We start from the raw sequence: 16,243 nt of genomic DNA on the forward strand, positions 1-16,243 counted from the left end.
TTTAAAAACAAAGATCAGCATTTTAAAACAAAATCAAATGGTGGAGATTACTGCAGTTATTTATAAAGTGCTCAGCTGGACCTGACAGAACCTCACAGAGAGCTGGGTTGGGGCTGGGAACCAGCCTCTGCTCACTGGGCTGTTTGGGTGAAGACATCTCAGACTGCCAGGTCACCTCAGGGTTACGCTGAAGGCATCGAGAGAGCTAAAATGTTTGGGAAGAGTGCGGCTGATACTTTCAGTGCACTGGACTGTGGATATACAGTCCTTGGCCGTCCTCCCTCCTCCTATATTACATTCTACGGTAGAACAATGTCATTGTTGTCCGCATTGAAGATGCCACTTGCTGCCAAGGAACGTTTAGAGTGGGAGCTGCAAACCTGCATATAAAAACTGCCAGCCTCCAACTGCATCCAAAACCAAATTTAATCAAAACCATATCTGCACCCGGAACTGCAGCAACGCGGTCAACAGATTTATTTTTTTGCCAAATCAATTTTTGGCTTTAAATCAGCAGAAAAAAAGTTCTCTACTTTTTTTTGCTGGAAGGCCCAAAACTGCCATCTGGCTCTGTGGGGGATGGGATGGTGGAGAGGGGAAGAGCAAGAAGCCTCTGGTAACACATATGCCAAAAATTAGTCGTCACACTGCAGCCAACTGGCAATAGTTCACACTTTGAGACGGTAAACTGCTGACTGAACTTTTCTCCCAAAATATCTGATGTGTACACTGCTGTTTGCAGGATCTTGCTTTGCAAAAATTGGGCCTTGCACCGTCTACGTTACTTCATTTTCAACCACTTCACTGGCCATATGAGCACTTAGAATAGGCAAAAGACACTCAGCAAGGACAAGTTTTTTTTAAGATCATGAGGTGGATGCATCATGTGTAGGTAACTTTTGGCAGATAAACAAGAGTTTCTGTAGGTAAATGCATCAACTGATTTTTCTGCACATCTATTTTATTTAGATAAAAACAGGACTCTTCACAGGGTGCTATTGCCCATTCCTGTGGCTCACCAAGCTAAAATTGGACCCTCAATGAGTCATGGAACAAACCTTTTGATGGTTTTTGCTTGGTGAGAGTTTTGATAATGAGGTGCCTTAAAAACTACAAGTAAAAAGGAAGCGAGATCAAAGGAAAACTACCCAGAGAGAGAGGCAAATTGACAATCTGTTGGAAGCAGCTCAGGGTGAACACAGTCTGCATTAGGACCAAGTCAACCCCTGTCGGGGAACCATTCAACTCCTGACAGGGTACCAGCTGTTTCCAGAGGCAGTGGCATCATCTGCGAGTCTTCAGGCTCAGCAGAGAGGTCACGTCACCCAGAACCAAAATAAAATCAATGGCAGGTGTCACATAACAAATAGGAGCAGGAGTCGGCCATCTGGCCCGTTGAGCCTGCTCCGCCAATCAGTAAGATCATGGCTGATCTGTCTGTGGACTCAGATCCACCTACCTGCCTTTTCCCCATAACCCTTAATTCCCCTACTATGCAAAAATCTAACTCTGTTTTAAATATATTTAGTGAGGTAGTCTCCACTGCTTCCCTGGGCAGAGAATTCCACAGATTCACTACTCTTTGGGAAAAGCAGTTTCTCCTCATCTCCATCCTAAATCTATTCCCTCGAATCTTGAGGCTTTGTCCCCTATTTCTAGTCTTGACTACCAGTGGAAACAACCTTCCTGCCTCTATCTTATCTGTCCCTTTCATAATTTTATATGTTTCTATTATGATCCCCTCTCATTCTTCTGAATTCCAGTGAGTATAGTCCCAAGCAACTCAATCTCTCCTCATAGGCTAACGCCTCCTCTGCACCACCTCCAAAGCCAGTATATCTTTCCTCAAGTAAGGAGAGCAGAACTGCACTCAGTACTCCTGGTGCAGCCTCACCAGTACCCTGTACAGCTGCAGCATAACCTCCCAGCTCTTAAATTCAATCCCTCCAGCAATGAAGGCCAACATTCCATTTGCCTCCTTGATAACCTGTTGCACCTGCAAACCAACCTTTTACAATTCATGCACATGCACTCCCAAGTCCCTCTGCAGTACAGCATGCTGCAATCTTTCACCATTTAAATAATAATCTGATCTTCTATTTTTCCTTCCAAAGTGGATGACCTCGCATTTACCAACATTGTACTCCATCTGCCAGACCCTTGCCCACTCACTTAACCTATCGATATCTTTCTGCAGACTCTCCGTATCCTCTGCACAATTTGCTTTTCCACTCAGTTTAGTGTCATCAGCAAACTTAGATACGCTACACTCGGCCCCCTCTTCCAAATTGTTAATGTATATTGTGAACAGTTGCAGGCCCAGCACTGACCCCTGCAGCACCCTGCTCACCACTGATTGCCAACCAGAGAAAGACCCATTTATCCCAACTCTCTGCCTTCTGTTGGTTAACCAATCCTCTATCCATGCTAATACATTACCCTCAACTCCATGCATCCTTATATTATGGATGTCTTTTACACAGCACCTTATTGATCGCCTTCTGGAAATCCAAGTACACAAAATCCATCTGTTCCCCTCTATCCACTGCACTCATTATATCCTCAAAGAACTCCAGTAAGTTTGTCAAAGAGGACCCACCCTTCCTGAATCCATGCTGCGTCTGCCTGATGGAACCACTTCTTTCCAGATGTCTCACTATTTCTTCCTTAATGATAGCTTCAAGCATTTTCCTGACTACAGATGTTAAGCTAACTGGCCTATAGTTACCTGCCTTTTGCCTACATCCTTTTTTAAACAGTGGTGTGACATTCGCTGTCTTCCAATCCGCCGGGACCCGCCCAGAGTCCAGAGAATTTTGGTAAATTATCCCAAAGCCGCTACTATAACTTCCGCCATTTCTTTCAATACCCTGGGATGGATCCCATCAGGACCAGGGGACTTGTCTACCTTTAGGCCCACTAGTTTGCTCATCACCACTTCTTTAGTGACAGCGATTGTATCGAGATCCTCACCTCCCATTGCATCCTTAGCATCTCTCTTTGGCATGTTAGACGTGTCCTCCACCATGAAGACTGACACAAAATAGTTGTTCAGGGCCTCAGCCATTTCCACATTACCCAATATTAATTCCCCTTTCTCATCTTCAAAGGGACCTACGTTCACTTTAGCCACCCTTTTCCGCTTTATATAATTATAAAAAAACTTTTACTATGTTTTTATATTTTGTGCTTGTTTACTTTTGTAATCCATCTTCCCTTTCCTTATTGCTTGCTTAGTGGTTCTTTGTTGCTTTTTAAAGTTTTCCAAATCTTCCAGTTTCCCACTACTCTTGGCGACTTTGTATGCATGAGCTTTTAGCTTGATGCCTTCTTTTACTTCCTTAATTATCCACGGCTGGCTCTCCCCACCCTTACTGTCCTTGCTTTTAACTTTTGTTGAGCACCATGAAAAATCTCTTCGAAAATCTTCCACTGTTCCTCAACTGTCCCACCACATAACCTGCGTTTCCAGTCTACGCTAGCCAACTCCTCCCTCATCCCGTTGTAGTCTCCCTTGTTCAGGCATAATACATCGGTTTCAGATCGAACTATTGCATCCTCCATTTGTATGAGAAATTCAATCATGCTATGATCACTCTTTCCAAGAGGATCCCTAACTACAAGATTGTTAATTTTACCTTTCTAATTGCCCAGGACCAGATCTAAGATAGCATTTTTCCTTGTAGGTTCAGTAACATGCTGTTCAAGCAAGCTATCATGGATGCATTCTATGAAGTCCTCCTCAAGACTGCCTCGACCAACTTGATTTGCCCAATCCATGTGGAAGTTAAAGTCCCCCATGACAACTGCCGTTCCATTCTTACATGTGTCAGTTATTTCTTGGGTTTATTGCCTGTGCCACTGTAACGTTATTAATATTATATTATTATAGCGTTACCCCACCTCCCTTACCTTCCTGCCCATCCTTCCGTATTACCTGATATCCTTGTATATTTAATTCCCACTCATCTCCACCCTGCATCCACGTTTCTATAATGGCCACTAAATCATACCCCTTTGTCGTGATTTGTGCCACAAATTCACTGACCTTGTTTCGAATACTACGGGCATTCAGATAAAGTGCCCTTACACTCATTTGTCCCTTTAGAATCTTGTAACCTTTGTGTCCTTTGCATTTGACTTTTCCGTACCCCACTCTTACTCTTCCCTTTTCTAACTTTTCCTCTGGTCTCTGCTTTGCTTCTCTCTGTCTTTCTGCATGGATTCCCATCCCCCCGTCACTAATGCAGAGGCCATGCTGAGATTTAAAGAGCCATTGTGTGTGTCAGAATTGGTCGGTTGTTGCTCATAGATAAATGACACACTTTGATGCTGGGGCCGAGATTTATTTTTTCAAAAGAGAAACAATAATTATCCCCTAACATCTCTGTATAGCATTGCACATGCTGAGTTGGAGGTTAAACTATTTTAATCGTCTACATACCACATTAGAATATACCTATATAAGAATACTATAATAATATTTTAACAATGAAGATATATGCCATAATATATTTGTATTTCACAATGTAATCGACATACAGACACAGGACCTGGCCACCCACAGCCCAGTGACAGGACAGGAGATAGAGGCTCTTAACTTGGACTGGGATACATTCAGAGCTCCCGAATGAAGCAAAGCATAAACTTCAGATTAGGAGTATACGCATGGGAAGAGTAAAGCAGAAAAATTTGAGACAGCAGAAAACAAAAGCAGTTTGAGTAAAGTTCTGGGAGAAGTGCTTCAGGACCATGGTAAAAGCAGATGCAAACAGGTCTGTGAATTCAGAACAGTAGAAACAGCAAATTAGGCAACATCTGTGGAAAGCAAAGCAGAGTTAATATTTTAGGTTGAAAACCTAATGATTGAAGGGCCTTTGACCTGAAATGTTAACTCTGTTTCCCTGTTCACAGAAGCTGCTTAACCTGCTGAATGTCTACAGCTTTCCTGTTTTTATTTCAAATTTCCAGCATCTATTAATAGTAATTCAATGACACGGTATTACCAGTAACAGGGTAAATTAATTAATATCTATCCCCATGGGCACGGAATGGGACTAATGTCACATTTTACCAAATTTGTAAGGGAAGGAAGACTACTTTCTCTGAATCAGTTCAACATTTAGAATAACTCAGCACTTGCTGTACAAGATCAGTGCAATGTTTATGGATTTGTTTCATTTGGCATCATGGCTGGCACAGACACAGTGGCCAAAGGGCCTGTTCCTGTGCTGTACTGTTCTATGCTCTGATGTTACATCGATAAAGTAGAGAGAGACTTGGGAGCAATTCAGTCAACACCTACTGACAATAAAAATATCAGCTGACAGGAGCATTGGAGCAGAGGAAAGGGATAAAGCTTGGATTTACTTGAGTGTTGTTTCTATTGTAGATCGCGGAAGGGTTAATGCTACCTGCTGATTATGAAAAGAAGGCGGTTTGGTATCAGGTAGTTGGGGGGGGGGGGGGGGGTTGTGTGAGTGGGCATTTGACCCAAGGGTTTGGCGATCATAGATTGGCATGCAATATTGAGAGCTGCTGCCTCGTAAATCGAGATTGATGTTGCGTCTGTGGAAAGGTGAGCTGCGATTCAAAATGAATCAGCTTCCCTGGGGCATTTGAAGGGCAGCGCAGTGGCATGGCAGGTAGTACTGCTACCGCATGGATTAAGCGCCTCAAGTTCAATCCTGACTCTGGATGGCATCTGCGTGGGGTTTGTACATTCTTGCCATGACCACGTGGGTTTCATCTGGTTGCACCAGCTTCCTCCCACATCCCAAAGATATGCTGGTAGGTTAATTGGCCACTGTACACTGTCTCGGTGTAGGTGGGTGGCAGGTGAGCAGAGGGCCTGTCAGAGAGGATTGGTTATACAGAAATAAGTGGGGGAATGGGATTGATGGGAATACTCTGATAATCAGCATTGATTCGATGGACTGAATAGCCTTCTTCTGAGTCATCAGGTGTCTGAGATTTGAGAAGTGACTGGAACTAAGATCTTTATCACATAGCCTAGTCCCCCATCACCCTGTTTCTTTCCCCTCCTCCACTCACTCCCATCACCCACCTACTCCTCCTATTGGTATGCCTCCCCCTGCTATCTCCATCTGCACCCCCCCCCACCACCTCCCTTAATCGATTCCACGCCCCACCTTCCTCTCCTATCAGATTCCATCATCTGCAGCCCTTTGTTGCCTCCACCCATCACCTCCCGGCCTCTGTCGCTATTCCCACCATTTCCTCCTCCATCTGCCTATGAACCCTCCTCAACTGGATCCACCTGTCACCTCTTACTCCACCCCTTCCCCTCACCTCTTTATACCGGCCATCTCCCCTCCATCTTTCAGTCTGGACGAAGGGGCTTGACCCGAAGTGTTGAGTGTCCATTTCCCTCCACAGATGCTGCCTGATCCTCTGAGTTCCTCCAGCTTCTTGTGTGTTGCTCCAGATTCCAACATCTGCCGTCTCTTGTGTCTCCAACTTCCTCCCGTGCCCTCAGGATGTCATACCCTCGTTCTAGGGCTCAAGTGGATTGAATACTGTAGTCCCTTGTACAGACCGATAACTGTCCTCATCACTACCGTCAGGGAGCCCGAAGACCCACACTCAATGTTTCAGGAGCAGCTTCTTCTCCTCCGCCATCAGATTTCTGAACGATCCATGAACGCCAACACTACCTCATTGTTCCTTTTTTTTTGCACTATTTATTTTGTAATTTATAGTTTTTTTATGTCCCTGCACTGTACTGCTGCTGCAAGACAACAAATTTCATGATTTCATGTCATTTCTGTATAAGACAGTGATAATAAACTTGATTCTGACGTGGCTGCGCTGCTAACTTGCAGGCAACATCAGCAGCACAGCAGGGTGTCCTGCCAGTGCCAAAACCCTTAACAGGCAACTCCGCATAACACAGCCATTTCCACAATGGAATTTGTGCCATCAGTCAGGATCTTTCCAAACCACCGAGGTTATAAATTAACCAGCTGTTGTATACAACAGTTGGAAGAGCTTCAAAGCAAGTTTCTTAAATTGAACTGTGTTGACATCTCTATATGCCTGACCCCCTCTCTCCACAGTGACCCCTTGGTTACCATTGTTAAACGTAATGAAAACCAGGTGGTCCCAACCACTGATCGCAGGACTTCAAATAACGCCTCCATGGGGAAAGATTAAAACATGTTATAACACTTGAAAGTGATATTTGAGATGGCCACTGCTTCACAGAAAGGAATAAAAGTGGAACAGAACCAAAATAAAATTAGGAAGAATGGGAGAAGGGAGAAATATAGTTCATAATAAGGAACAAGATGGAACAGACAAAAACAGAATGCTGGAAACACTCGGCAGTTCAGGCAACATCTGTGGAAAGAGAAACAGAATTAATGTTTCAGGTCAAAGACCTTTTGTCAGAGCTGAGAGAAGCTGAAGACAGGCAGGGAAATAAGGGTGAACAAAGTAAAAGAGACACTTGAAAATCCTGCTGGAGAGGAGAGAAGAATTTGTTCAAGGTTCCCATTCCTGGGAGGGAAGAGGCAGTGAGTTCAACAGTAAGTGAAACTCACACACAAAAAACTACAGATGCTAGAAATCTGGAAAAGAAACAACAGAAAATGTTCGAAATGTTCAACAGGTCAGGGGGCATCTGAAGAAAGAGAAATACAGTTAACAGAGTTAACTTACTGATCTTACTCATCACCTGCATAGCTGCTCCCTTGAAAGCTACCTTATTAGATGCACTCAATAAGGCAAAACATCAGAATCAAGAGTGCTCCCCCTCTCAACACCAGTGGTTAAAAAGAATGTTATAATGTTTTGTTGACTGGCAGTAGAAGTGAGAGATGTTTCAGAAGTCCAGGCCAGGTTGAACGGTTTTTAAAAACAAAATCCTAAGGAAGAGCTGTCTGTTGTCATAACAGCGAGAACCTCAAAACACACAAACCCCAGTCCAGGAATGGCTGATTGACCAGTAAGTGAACGCTGGTTTCTGATCCATGTTCTCCCATATCCCTTTGGCTCCTTTTTTATTCGCCATCCTAGCTAACCTGTTCTGGAGTGGTCACACGGGCTTCACTTCGATTGCCAGTTGTGGTTCTGCAGCCTCAGCTCCTCAGCCCTTTATCTAAAAGAATGCAAGTGTTCACAGCCATTAATCTAATCTTCTATCTCCTGTTAGTCTACCCATTGCAGAGATCCAAACAGAGTATTTCCATTAACAACCCTCATTGTATCTCACAGAAGTGGCAGGTGAAGTAAAGTCGCAGTTCAACCACTCATCTTCAGCCACCCCAGTGGTTGGGACAGTACAATGATCAGGGAGTTGTTGGCTTATTGTAGCCATCAATCTCTATGAACTGGCCCACACCAAACCAAGCCAGATTTCAAGGGAAACCTTACAAGTTACCTGATCCTCCCAAACATGCTACACTTGTATCATATCTCATATATTCCATGTTATTTTCACAAAGGAAGCCTTAACTAATTTGAATGAATCAATGCCAACAGCTTCAACCATTCCAAGAGATTAGATTCACAGGGTGATACAGCACAGAAACAGGTTCTTCGGCCCATCATGACTATGCTTACTATCAAGTACCTATCTATGCTAATCCCATTTACTACCACTGGTCCACAGTCTTCTATGCCTTGGTGATTCAAGTGCTTGCTCAGATATTTCTTTAAATGCTCTAAGACTCCGTTCCATGGGTTGGTAACATTCTCAGTAAACTAATATACCAGAGGTTACTTTTTGATTTTGTCTGCCTTCAAGTTTTTCTGTGCTGATGGAGCTTATCATCTACCTTATTGAATTCCTTTAGAATCCTAAAAGCAGCAATCATGTCTCAAGCCTCATCTTGCCTGTGTGAACATGTCCAATGTACATAAATAAAAAAAAATTCCCTTATAAAGGGATCCTTATTGTACACCATTTCCAACATTGCTCAGTGGTTTTTGCACGTGGCACAATTATGCCAGCTGTTCCTGCTTCAGAAGGAGTAATCATTAACATTTCCGTATAAACACGATTTCTTAAAAACATTCCAGCTTTTCAGGTTTTGGGGTTTGCCTAACTTTGGCCACTATGTTCTAAGCAGCTTAACCAATGCTAGGATGACAGCACAGACTTCGAAAGAACAAAACTCAAAATTTCTTCATAAGCATTGAAAAGCTCTTCTTGGTGACAAGGCGTTAATTCATCGGAGGGTGGGCACAGTCCAGTGACTGAAAAATTAGCAAGATGCAATGTTTGTTCGAGGGAGGCTTTGAGGGGACAGTAGCTTCAGCAACACAGGAAATCATTCTGTTGCTAAAATGTATAAGCTAAAGCCCTGTGGAGAGACTCTAAGCACGCATCCGGAATCTCAATTTGCCACAGTGAATGTGCTCCATGGGTCGTTATCCACAGCTTTGGCTCTAATCCAACGTTCCTTTAATGAGTTTTCTTTCTCTTTCCCACATCAAGTTTAAAAACATTCTCAACTTTCTAATTAGCAAGAAGGATGCAGGTTCTGCAGAGTAATGCACAGCTACAACTGAAAGTCTACTGGGGCCACAGAGTAATACAGCACAGAGACAGGCCCTTCGGCCCAACTCATCCATGCCAACAAGGTGCCCACCTAAGCACATCCCATTTGCCTGTGTTTAGTCCATATACCTCGGAACCTTTCCAATCCATGTATTTCTCCAAATGTCTTTTAAATGCTGTTGTTGTAACTGCCTCAACTACTTTCTCTGGCAGCTCATTCCATACACGCACCACCCTCTGCGTGAAGAAGTTTCCCTTCAGGTCCCTTTTAAATCTTTTCCCTCTCACCTTAAACTTATGCCCTCTGGTTTTTGTTTCTCTTTCCCTGGGAAAAAGACTGTGTGCCTTCACACTATCTACGCCCCTCATGATTTTATACACTTCTATAAGATCACCCTTCATATTCTCCTATATTCCAAGGAATAAAGTCCTTGCCTGCCCAAACTCTCCCTATAACTTAGGGCCTTGAATCCTGGCAACGTTCTTGTAAATCTCTGCACTCTTGCCAGCTTAATGACATCCTTCCTATAATAGGGTGACCAAAACTGTACACAATACTCCAAGTGTGGCCTCACCAACGTTTTGTACAATTGCAACATAACGTCCCAGCTCCTATCTTCACTGCCCTGACTGATGAAGGTCAGCGTGCCAAACGCCTTCTTCACCAATGGCCACATGAAACAGTCATAACCGGCACCATGAGCACAGGGCTTGCACTAATAATTAAGCCAACAACATAATTAAAGAATTTGACATATGGAATGAGGAACATTTTCCCCCCCAAAAGTATCATGAGAGTTTTTTTTTAAACATATATATATATAAATGCAGTGAGTGGTTAGAGTACAAAATGCACTGCCTGTGGTAATGGTAGAGGAAGTTTCAACCATAGGAGAGAGCTGGTGAAAAATCTGATAGGAAAGAATTTTGTGGGGCGAGGAGGGCCAAGTGGGAGAGGCTGAAGTGCTCGTGTAGCTACAGAAACAAGATATGTGGAAGCGCCAACTGGTCAGGCAGCATCCGTGGCAAGAGAAACATAGTTACCCATTTCAGGTCGAAGACCCTTTATTAAAACAAAGCTCTTACGTAGAGCTGACACAGTCTTGATGGGCCGAATGGCCCCCTTCTGTGCTGTAACCATTCTGTGAATTAAATTTGTGTTTTAAAATATGCAAGAAATGAGTTAAAGTGACCTTGAGCCTCTGGGTTGTCCTGAGCACCAGCCTTGTGGTCAGCAGGCACTTGAATGGAGACCAGAAACCTGCCTGACACTGCACAGCTGGAAGCTCAGTCCCCTACAGTAGTTTAAGCCTCCACTGCCCCCTCCCTCATTTCTATTTACATTGCAAAATAATATCACACATAGTGAGGTCTCTTGCACAAAATTCCTGCACAAAGGAATTCAAACAGGCAATGCTGGCAACGCGCAGTATATCAGGCAACAGAGAAGTGGTTAGTGGCTCAGGATGAATACTGTTAATCAGGCCAGGGAGACTGAAGACAAGAATAGAAAGTGAAGAAGCTACAGCCTAGGAGGATGCTGGTTGTTATATTTAATATTGCTCATACTGAAAGAAGAGCTGGGAGCGAGCCTTCAACCTTCGAGTCTGCAGGTTGGCTCCGGGGGAAGTGATTGGCAAAAGGAATAACATCTTTTCCAGTAGAGGAGTGGTTTGGTGCATCAGTGTTTGGGAGTTATGGGTGAACAGGAGCTGCCTTCTCTCGATGGTATGTTCCTGGATTGATCAAAACTGAATGCTGTACAGTCACTGCATCTCCAGCATTGAGTTGGGTGAAGAGGCAACAAGAGGCGTTCAAACCAATCGACTCTGATCCAGCACTCAGTCACATCCAGTACTTTGTCTAATTAACCACTCTGTCTTACTCCTCAATCGGTTTTCGCAAGGTGAAAGACATTGGTCTCGATCTGGCAAGTAAAATTGCCCCAGACATTCCGGGAGCTTTCTCCATCTCTTCCTATTCCCATATTTCCCTCCTGAAAAGATCAATTTTAAGACTATTCCTTTTTCTTTGACTCTCCAACCAGAAGATTTTTTTTAGACAGGATAGATAGGAAAAGTGTTGAGAGATACGGACCCAAAGCAGGCAAATGGGATTAGTGGAGATCGGCATCACAGTCAGCATTGTCAAGGTAGGCTGTTTCTGTGCAGTACAATTCCATGACCTACACCACCAACTCCCATACCTTAAGCCCTTCAGTTGTATCACCCACTTCGCTGAATGTGATGCATCCTTTTACTTTGGGATTAGAAGGGCCTGAATTTTATTGGGTAGGAGTCATGAATAGATAGCAGCATGGTAATTTGTAGGGAGGGTGTTGGAGGTGGAGGAGGGGAGGGGTTGGGAGAGGCAGACAAGGCTGTCACGGGAGGGGAGGGTGATCAAAGGGTCAAGGGGAGCTTTGAGTGTCAGGCTAGAAGTTTGGGTGGCCTGTTTTAACTGTGAAAGGTGGGGGTAAGTATGTTACTTTTGTGCTGGCCTCTCAAGTTGCCACAAGCTCCTTGCAAACACCCGCCCTCACTGACACACTACCTAGTCCTCAGTACCTCACCTGGGGGGATAAAATCAAGCAGAACCCAAGGGCTCTCTTCACTGTAATGCTGTTGTAGTGGGGTCACAACCAAGTCTGACAGGTTTTAATAGGTAATTATAGTAATAGTTGAAAAACCAAGACAGGCAGATGAAGCAAAGATCAGCTATGATCTAGCCGAATAGTGCAACTATAGTAAGGAATTAACTCTTGCTCCTGCATCCCTATCAGTTTCCAGTCAGTCATCCCCACCCAGCCTTGCCACAGACTGTTTGATTGCAGACAGTATCACCATCAATGTTAACAAAGCTTCCTCTGCAGAGATCAGGTTTGTAACTTTAGCTCAAATCTCCTTCCTTCTCTAGATAAGCAAAGCTCTTTTGTTGTACCATTAAGATAAGATATGATATGATATAACTGGCAACACAGATCAATATTTGTCTTATTTACAGGCTAATATTAAAAACAAGCTACTCAACCCAAAAAGCCAATTGCTGATAAATGCAGTCCAATGCACATCCTGCCATTAGACTTTCAGCCAGAGTACAAGCATGTTTTGTGCTTAACATTCATGTTCCAGATCCATCTCCCCCTAATGGCTGTGTCACAAACTGAAGACAAAGTTCACTAAAGTGAGAACTTGCTACTCTGGGCAGATCACTAAAGTGATTTCCTTTTCTTTTTAATTCTTTTTGCACACTTATAATGAAATAGAATGACAGAATTGTTACAGGAGAAGACCAGGCCATTTTACCCACTGTGTTCATGCTGGATTTCTACCAGAGGAACTTGCTTGTACCTCTTGGGTTCTTTCCCCAGAGCCTTGCACATTTTTCTTCTTGAAGTCCACAGTGGGATCTGCCTCCATCTCATCTGCCAGCAGTACATTCCAGATTCCAGACACATGCTGTAGACAATGTTTTGTCTCACATTGTTATCAGTTCTCTTCCTTGCAACCTCTTGTCAGGTCATTGCCTTGTCAGGTACCTGTACCTGACCCCTCCACCAATGGGAGTAGCCTCCCACTATCCACTCTGTCAGACTCCTCATCATTTTATGCACTTCTGTCAAACCTCCCCTCGGCCTTCTTGAGAGAGTTTCAGCCTTTCAATGTCTGTCCTTGTCCCTCATCACAGGAACCATCCTCAAAGCTTTTCTGGACCCTCTCCAGTGCTTCCATGTCCATCCTATAATGAGGTGACCAGAATTAAGGCTGGATCAGTGTTTCATAAAGGTTCAGCATGTTTTTATACTCTATATCTTTATCAATCGTGTAAGCCTTATTACCAGTGATCTGTGCACCTATATCCCCAGGTCCCTCTGTTCCTGCACCCCTTTTTGAACAGTATCCTTTATTCCAAGATGCCTCTGCAGATTCATTCTACCAAAATGCACCACCTTCCACTTCTTCACATTAAACATCTTTTGCCATGAGTCTGCCCATTTGACCAATTCATTTACATCCTGCTGCAAATTAGGAGACCACTTGATCCACACTGGTTTCCATTAGTCCCAGTCCTCTTCTCTTTATTTCTCTGCAATCTTTCAACCTATATTCTCTCATACATGCCCCCAAACTCTGCATTGATTCTTTTTGCCATTAACCTACTCTAGGGGCAAGTAGTGATCAATGAACCTGCCAGCACATCTTTGGGATGTGGGAGGAAACCGGAGCGCTTGGAGCAGTCACAGGGCGGACTTGCAAACTTCACACAAACAGCAGCATCCAAGGTCAGGTTCAAACCTGGTATAAATGCCAATAAACTTGAACTTGGACTGTCAACAGATCGGTGGACAAATAGCTTCTGGAATTTGGAAACTGTGATTGGAGTTTTAAAAAAGATATTTTCCCCTCCCCAAATCTAAAGTATTTTATTGCCCCTTTGAGCTCCCTCCTGCATTGTTCACTGTAAAGCTCTGGAGGTTGAAGTCTGATTTCTGGCAACTGGTAGCTCCAGTCCATGCTCAGCGCATCACCACAAGCAAGTGGGTATAGAGTGGAACTGAGTGGTAATGACACACAGTCCAACGGGAGAATCCTGTCCACTCCTTGGATGCTGTCTTTCTCACACTAAAATACCTAAAGAAAAGCCCAAAGTATGTGCTGTAGAGCACTTTTGGAAGTCAAGGGATTTGTGAAAAGCACAAGACGAATGAAATCACTTTTTCCCTCCTCCCATAGTCACCCACTTTGTTAAACTGATGTAAACAGCAAGGGTTTAGTGAAAGCCACTTCCACGGGTTATCCGCAGACACTTCCTGTGGGGGATGTAATGACTAACAGCCGATGGTTTGGAGCTGGCCTGCTGGCTGTCAAGGCGGCACGGTAGCGTAGCGGTTAGCACGACGCTATTACAGCGCCAGCGATCGGGGTTCGATTCCCGTCGCTGTCTGTAAGGAGTTTGTACATTCTCCCGTGTCTGCGTGGGTTTCCTCCGGGTGCTCCGGTTTCCTCCCACGTTCTAAAGACGTACGGGTAGGTTAATTTGGGGGTTTAAGATGGGTGGCGCGGACTCATTGGGCCGGAAGGGCCTGTTACCATGCTGTAAATAAAATTTAAAATTTAACATGCTGGTGTCCAGCTGTCCCATGCAGCATACTGTGATGTCCTCCCTTCATACCCCACTGTGACATAGCTCCAGCAGCACCAGACTCCCCCTTTCCCACTTGACTCCTCCACCTCCACACACTCCTAACCAAGGTCCTCTGGGCTGTGTGAAGTGTCAGTGGAAGGAAGTAATGGATGAGCCGAGGTGCAGACAAAGATTGGGCAGAGAGGCTGTCAAGTCCCAAATGCAAAATGCCTTCTGATCACTTGATCCATCCATCCACCCACCCACCCACACACCCACACACAGAGGAAGCCAACATCCATTTCCCTAACCACCACCACCTCCAACCAGCTGTTGAAGGTTTGTGTCTCCAACAGCAGATTAGATTGTGTGTGAAGAGATTCCCCCCGACACCAGTCTTGAATTTATTTTGAAATTCAAATTCACTAATTTGAACCCAAGCTCTCTTGTCCCACTAGTTTACCTTGAAACCATGCTTTCCATTTACCTTCACTCTATCATTTAATGTACCCTGACAACAGCTTCCCTTATAGTCATCCTTGTTCAAGATTAACTGGTCTCCTGTCTTCTCTTATAACTCAGTGTGAAGAACACCTAAATCATGATGTCAGTGGACTGAGTCTCCTTAGGATCCAGCTGAAGGCATTTCAAGACCCATGCAGTAAGCACCCCAGAACTGAGGAAATTCAACTTGATCTAGTTATTTAAAACAGGCTCAGAACTAGAGAAGCTTCACAACGAGCCACTGTATACAAAACATTTACACAGCCATTATCAGTGGGTAAAACCATTAAGATTGTTAACCATCTCTGGACAATTCTTTCAGCAAGTTCCACCCGCCCTACTTCTCCCAGGGGTTTGTGGGGGGAAGGGAAATGCTAGAGGAGAGGACCAAATAAATTCTCTTCAATTTTCCACCAATGACTTTAAACACATCTTCCCTGGTTAGTAACTTCTATTCATTTCATCCAAGCCCTTCATAATTTTATAAAACAAGATCAGCCACCTCTCTGTTCCAAGGAAAATAATGACAGCCTGACAATTGTTCCTCACACCAGAGTTCTCCTACCCTTGCCTTGTTCTCCTAACTCTCTTTTTCACACTGTGACCAGAACTACCTTCGTGATTCCCAGGCCCACCACCATTTCTGTGGCCTTGAGGTTGCTCCTCAAGTTCTGGTTGCACTTCAGCCCTACGCTGCTGATCTTTAGGCATCTGGTGTGGAGGCTTGGGGGGGTGGGGGGGGCGCAGAAATTGATCAGAGGACCTTCTCATTGGTCTGCCCTTGGCCAGGGTGGCCATTCACGGATCCAGGCAACAGGTTGTTGGAGAAGCCTCTCCAATCAAACCAGCTGCCTCTCTTCCGAGGATATGTCTGTGCCCAGATACACCTGGAGAGAGTGTAGGTGGTGCCCACTGGATGTAGTGCTGCTGCTTCCCAGCTCCAACATTTGTGTCTGCCAGCTTCAGTGGCATGGATTTGATCCCGATATCTGTTGCTGTCTGGGTAGAGTTTGCATGTCTCCCTGGACTATGTGAGTTTCTCCTGGGTGCTCTGGTTTCATTCCACATCCCAAAGATGTGCAGGTTGGT

General features: G+C 44.4%; 1 protein-coding gene across 8 annotated transcripts in view; it reads right to left on the reverse strand.

Moving 5' to 3' along the window:
* Positions 1-16,243, reverse strand: part of LOC127583286 (endothelin-converting enzyme 1-like) — a 251,969-nt gene that overhangs the window by 138,576 nt on the left and 97,150 nt on the right. The window contains exon 1 of one of the 8 annotated variants that reach the window (XM_052039075.1): positions 6,313-6,461. The exons of 6 other annotated variants lie outside the window; for them this stretch is intronic. In XM_052039075.1, the coding sequence (XP_051895035.1) occupies positions 6,313-6,387 (75 nt within the window). In that variant the 5' untranslated portion in view covers positions 6,388-6,461. Of the gene's footprint in view, positions 1-3,638; positions 3,766-6,312; positions 6,462-16,243 lie in introns of those variants that run through there. One more of the 8 variants, XM_052039083.1, reaches the window with a different exon arrangement.

The sequence above is a fragment of the Pristis pectinata genome, chromosome 26, assembly GCF_009764475.1.
Source record: "Pristis pectinata isolate sPriPec2 chromosome 26, sPriPec2.1.pri, whole genome shotgun sequence".
Lineage (NCBI taxonomy): Eukaryota > Metazoa > Chordata > Chondrichthyes > Rhinopristiformes > Pristidae > Pristis > Pristis pectinata.